Consider the following 6,146-nt stretch of genomic DNA (forward strand, 5'->3'; position numbering starts at 1 on the left):
CGCTTACATTTGCCATAATCTCATATATGATTCTTAGACGAACATTATTAATTACATAATAAAGGGCAAATGATTAAAAATTATTTATTACCTCTCAAAGAGATACATCCATCTATACTGAACTGGCCCTCCAAGTCCTGCCTCTTGCGCAAGGTGAATTGGAAGTTGCTCATTACATCGAAGAAACCAAGAGGAAAAAAAAATTTCGCCAACTTATTTAAAGTTAAGCGAATATTACTCTCCATGTAAGTTCGATTCTCCACCCTCAATGTGCTAGAACACAACTCCTTAAAAAATAAGCTTATCTCTGTGATAGGCTTCCATATTCTATCAGGCAAGGCATTGAACGCAATAGGCATGAATGATTCCATGAAAGTGTGACAATCATGGCTTTTCATTGACATCAACTTCCCTTCTTTCATGTCAACAGACCTAGATCATCGAGACGACCAGCCGGTCGTCACACTCAAATTCTTAACCTACTGACAAATCTTTCTTCTCTCATCCAAAGTGAATGTGTAACTGGCCTTGGGCTTCTGAATCTTGTTGTTCAAGTATGTACGGTACAACTCACTTCGCCTACAATATTCCTTCAAGTCCATCCTGGCCTTCAAGTTATCTTTTGTCTTGTTATTGACATCCATCAAAGTATTAAACAAGTTATCAAAAAATTTCTTCTCAATATGCATGACGTCAAGATTATGCCTTAGAAGATTATGCTTCCAATAAGGTAACTCCCAAAATATGCTCTGTTTAGTCCAGTTATGGGTAACACCATAACCACGTATCTTATTAGGCAATGGAGACTCTGTTACCTTAGGTAGATCCCTAACTCTGTTCCAAATTTCTTCTGGTGACAAGACTGAAGGTGGCTCTTCATAATCAGTTTGATTCTTCATAAATGCACTAGTGTTTCTCCTAAATTCATGATCCATTGGCAAGAAACGACTCTGACAGTCAAACCATGTGTTCTTACCTCCATGTTTCAAAGTTAACGCTTTTGTGTCTTCCATGCAAGTCGGGAAGGCTAACTTTCCAGCAGTCGACCACCCGGATAGCATTCCATAAGCAGGAAAATCATTTATAGTCCACGTTAAAGCGGCACACAATCTGAACTTCTGTTTAGTTGATATATCATAGGTTTCCACACCTTGATGCCACAATAAATTTAACTCATCAATCAACGACTGCATGTATACATCAATCAAACTTTTTGGATTGCGTGGACCTGGAATAATGCAAGTTAAGAACAAATATGGACTTGTCATACAAAATTCTGGAGGAAGATTATACGGCGTAACAAACACTGGCCAACATGAATATGGTACGGCAAAGACTGCAAATGGAGTGAATCCATCAGCACATAATCCCAACCTAATATTTCTTGGTTCACTTGCAAAGTCCGGGAACACCCTATCAAAATACTTCCATGCTTCTCCATCTGACGGGTGACATAGAATACCGGTTGGCCTTCTATGTTCCTAGTGCCATCTCATATGAGGAGCGGAGCTCATTGATGCATACAACCTCTTCAACCTTGGTATAAGGGGTAAGTAATGCATCGCCTTCACTGGAACCTTCTTCTTATTAGCATTTGTAACCTCCTTATAACGAGGTTGGTTACAAAACTTACAATTTTCTAACGCTGCATCATCCATATAAAATAACATGCATCCTTTCTCACAACAGTCAATCCTCTCTGATGAAAGTCCTAACTTGGACACCAATTTCTTTGCAGTATAGAAATCTTTGGGTAAGTTAATTTTATTCGGATTTAGTTCATTCATAAGCCCAATGATAGAATCCATGCCCGCTTGAGAAAAAGAACTATCAGATTTGATAGTTAGAAGTATAACTGCAACAGACAACTTGGAATGCATTGAGCCTTCATACAATGGATGACTAGCTTCCTCTAGTTGTTCATAAAAGAGCTTAGCCTCATCATTTGGTTCGGATTCAGCCCCTGGGAACATCTCAAAAACATCTCTCATCATTTCATTGAATCGATAATTTTCAAAATTATTCTCTATTCTGGGACTACCCTCACCACCAAAAGAATTATGAAAATCATAATTCTCTCCATGAACAATCCACACATAATAATTTTCCATAAATTCATTCTTGTAAAAATGAAGTTCAACTACATCTGGTCTCAATAACTTGACACACTTGCATTTAACACAAGGGCACCTAATTGTCCCTTCAATAAGAAAATTATTTAGCGGTTTCGCCTTAGCAATAAACCCCGCAACTCCTTCTATAAATTCCTTCCTCAATCCCGCACAATGAGGATGAGTCCTATTATACATCCATCTACTATGTTCAAATTCCATCTACATCAAAAGAAAAAACTATTGAGATATTCTTCTAAAGGTTCCTAATTTAAATAATTGTAATACCTTCAACATTTTAACTATGAATGACTCTATAAATTTAAAATTTCACAACAAGAATTAGATTGATTACATTCAAAAGCATATCTACTAGTTTATAGCGGAATCAAAATTCAACAAGAGAAGTCTCACATGTCCAATTGACTAGTTAAATTTGCAACAACAATAATATTCCGCGAAAGTGCACTTAGTACTGTGTTAAATACTTTAATTATTACATAGTATTATTTCATTATTTCATTCAAACTTCAAGTGAGTTGAATAACATGTAAATATAAATTAATAGTTAGCTCCTCGCATCAAAGTGAAACTAAAATTTCAAATTTACACAAAAGAAACCCAACCGTTTAGTTATTAGCAAACAAGGTAACATGAAGAATGAGGCAAGTCCTATGATGTCACGACCCAAACCCCGCTCCGGTCGTGATGGCGCCTCTCGTGAAGACAAGGCCAGCCAACCAACCCAAACTTGCCTTTTTCAAAATTAGATAAACATGAATAATCAATTTTAAAGATGATTCAATAACATTACTTAGCGGAAGTACAACCCAAACACAACCCAACCGGGGTGTCACAAGTCATGAGCATCTATTAGAGTATGAATACAACTATAAGGCCTGACATAAACAAAATAGGAATGATAAACAAAGGATGAAGCACGGTGCTGCGAACGCTGGCAGCCACCTTGTTAACTCAGACAACACTGCCTCCGACCAGCCAAAAACCCGCTACCGGGTGTATAAATACCTGCATCTGCACACAAGGTGCAGGGAGTAAAGTGAGTACTCCAACTCAGTGAGTAATAAAGGTAAATAACAACTGAGCAGTAAGAAATCACATAAGGCAAACCATCATGCTGTATAGAAGCAGGGTACAATCCTTTGAAAAAGCAGTGAAGCTGTGAAATCTTTAGAAATATTTTGGCTCAGTTTAAATCTCTTTTGAAAATGATCTTTTCAACAGTTACGAAATGATTTCAAAACAGTTAGTGCCAATAAGCACCGAAGATCCGCCCCCCGGGCACAAATACCACAGTATAACAGGTAAAAAGGCAAATAAATATGCAAGATGAGCACATAAAAGTTCGCCCCTCGGGAAATATCTCAAAACAGTACCAGCCCCTCGGGCTCACTCTCAGAAACACTCTCTAAACAATCTCAGCCCCTCGGGCTCTCTCTCTCAGATCACTCTCAGAATAGTATCATATAGTAACCGCTGCGGCGTGCAGCCCGATCCACATCTCGCTGCGGCGTGCAGCCCGATCCATATATCGTCGATGGCGCTCACTGGGGGTGTGCAGACTCCGGAGGGGCTCCTACAGCCCAAGCGCAATAATAACACAAAGCCTGAAAGCCTTCTCACATCACTCATAAGGCCTGAAAGCCTCCTCACATCACTCACAAGGCCTGAAAGCCTCCTCACATCACTCACAAGGCCTGAAAGCCTCCTCACATCACTCACAAGGCCTGAAAGCCTCCTCACATCACTCAAGCCACCTCGTGGCATATAAATGTATCTCAGGCCCTCGGCTTCATATCACTTAGCATATCCTCACATATGGCCCTCGGCCTCACTCAGCCCGAAAATCATCACAAGCCCCTCGGGCATTTGTAAAACAGTAGTTCTCAGCCCAAAATATCATTTAGAAATATCATTTAAGTTTCAAATCTGAGTAAAAGTGGCTGAGTTTGTAAAACAATAGATATCGACATGACTGAGTTCAAATAATGCGTCAAAACAGTGAGGAAACAGTGACAAATATCCCCGAAGGGTTCAAATAATTGGCACGAAGCCCAAATATGGCAATCAGCCCAAATCATGATAATATCAATAGGTTTCAGTCAAATACGCGGTAAAATCATCAATCGGGACGGATCAAGTCACAATCCCCCAACGCTGCTCTACCCCACGCTCGCTATCCGGCGTGCAAGTCACCTCAATATAGCACTACGGTGTGCAATCCGGGGTTTCAAACCCTCAGGATATCATTTATAATCACTACTCACCTCGAACCGGCAAAATCTCTAGCTCGCGACGCCTTTGCTCCTCAATTCGGCCTCCACGCGCGTCGAATCTATCCAAAATCAAAGCGAATACATCACAATATGCTAAGGGAACAATACCCAATCGAAAACAATCGAAAAATATCAAAAATCTCGAAATTAGCAAAACCCGAGCCCCGGGCCCACTTCTCGAAACTCAAAAATTTTCACATCAATAGGTTCCTCATCTCCTCACGAGTTCATACATACCAAAAGTACTCAAATCCGACCTCAAATGGTCCCTCGAATCCCCAAATCAAATTTCAAAATCTCAAGCCCTAGTTCTTCAATTTTAGGCTTAATTTCCATGAATTTCTAGGTGGATTTCACAATAAAAACGAGTATTGAGATCAAAAATCTTACCTCCAATCGATTCCCCTCGAATCCCTCTTTAAGCTTAACCAAGAAGCTCCCAAAATAATCAACCATGGAGGAAAAATGACCCAAAATCGCGGGTGAAATGAGATTATAACATTCTGCCCAGTCCTGTAGATCCTTCATCGCGATCGCGACCAAGGTCTCGCGATCGCGAAGGGCAAAATTCCAAGCTTCCAAAATTATACTATGCGAACGCGAAGCTTCCACACACCAAGCTATGCGAACGCGTGACCATACACGCGAACGCGAAGAGCAAATCATACCTGGACTCCAAAGTCTCATACGCGAACGCGAGCCATGCGATGCGAACGCGAAGCACCAGATCTCTACCTTATGCGAACGCGGACCCTCGACCGCGAACGCGAAGGGTAAAACACCCACCTTCAAAAAACCTTCTACGCGATCGCGACTGGCCCCTCGCGATCGCGATGGCCAATTTCTCTGCAACCTCTAAACAGCAATTTCTGCAACTCCCAAAGCCGAAAATGGTCCGATTGACCACCCGAAACTCACTCGAGGCCGCCGGGACCTCGACCAAAAGCACCAACACATCCTAAAACCTCATTCAAACTTGTTCCAATCACCAAAACACCTCAAACAATACTAAAACCATCAATTCATATCGAATTCAAGCCTAAATTTTTCAAAAATTTCCGAAACACGCATTTGATCAAAAACCCAACCAAACGATGTCCGAATGACCTGCAATTTTGCACACACATCACAAATGACATAACGAAGCTACAACAGCTCTCGGAATTCCATTCCGATCCTCGGATCAAAATCTCACCTATCAACCAGAAATCGCCAAAATACTAACTTCGCCAATTCAAGCCTAATTCTACACCGGACTTCCAAAACCAATTCTGATCCCGCTCCTAAGTCAAAAATCACCTAACGAAGCTAACCAAATCATAAAAACTCCGATCCGAGCTCATACACAAATAAGTCAACTCTTGGTCAAACCTTTCAAATTCAAAGCTTTCAACTGAAACTGTTCTTTCAAATTCATTCCAAATTTTCCTGAAAACCAAAACCAACGATCTGCATTAGTCATAATACATAACACGGGGCAAGTCATGATCGAGAACTGGCGATCAAAGTGCAAAAGCTCAAAACGACCGGTCGGGTCGTTACATATGATTTATATAAAGATATATTTTGCATTAACATATATTTAAAAAAAGAAGAAGATATATAGATATACCTGTCGCAGCAAGGACAAAACCAAAAAACAAAAGTCGAAATGGAGGATGAACCAGTAGTGCCAGCCTTTCTTCAAATATCAACCTTTGTACTCTTCAGTCTTCTACAAAATCAAGATGACTTGTTT

General features: G+C 40.4%; 1 protein-coding gene across 1 annotated transcript; it reads right to left on the reverse strand.

Moving 5' to 3' along the window:
* Nucleotides 1-479: 479 nt before the first annotated feature.
* LOC109207610 lies at nucleotides 480-2,333 on the reverse strand. The gene is made up of 2 exons (XM_019370554.1): nucleotides 1,578-2,333; nucleotides 480-1,481 (listed from the first exon to the last, which is right to left on the reverse strand). Exons 1-2 carry the CDS (start codon nucleotides 2,331-2,333, stop codon nucleotides 480-482), a joined length of 1,758 nt encoding a protein of 585 aa, XP_019226099.1.
* Nucleotides 2,334-6,146: the final 3,813 nt, after the last annotated feature.

Source organism: Nicotiana attenuata, unplaced genomic scaffold (genome assembly GCF_001879085.1).
Source record: "Nicotiana attenuata strain UT unplaced genomic scaffold, NIATTr2, whole genome shotgun sequence".
Taxonomy (NCBI): domain Eukaryota; kingdom Viridiplantae; phylum Streptophyta; class Magnoliopsida; order Solanales; family Solanaceae; genus Nicotiana; species Nicotiana attenuata.

What these genes read in the sequence shown, in the direction of transcription:
- LOC109207610 (XM_019370554.1), bottom strand. Translation starts at nt 2,333, where the DNA reads ATGGAATTTGAACATAGTAGATGGATGTATAATAGGACTCATCCTCAT. An exon ending in CAAATGCTAATAAGAAGAAG is followed by an intron (nt 1,482 to 1,577) that starts GTTCCAGTGAAG and finishes AGATGGCACTAG; the next exon opens with GAACATAGAAGGCCAACCGG.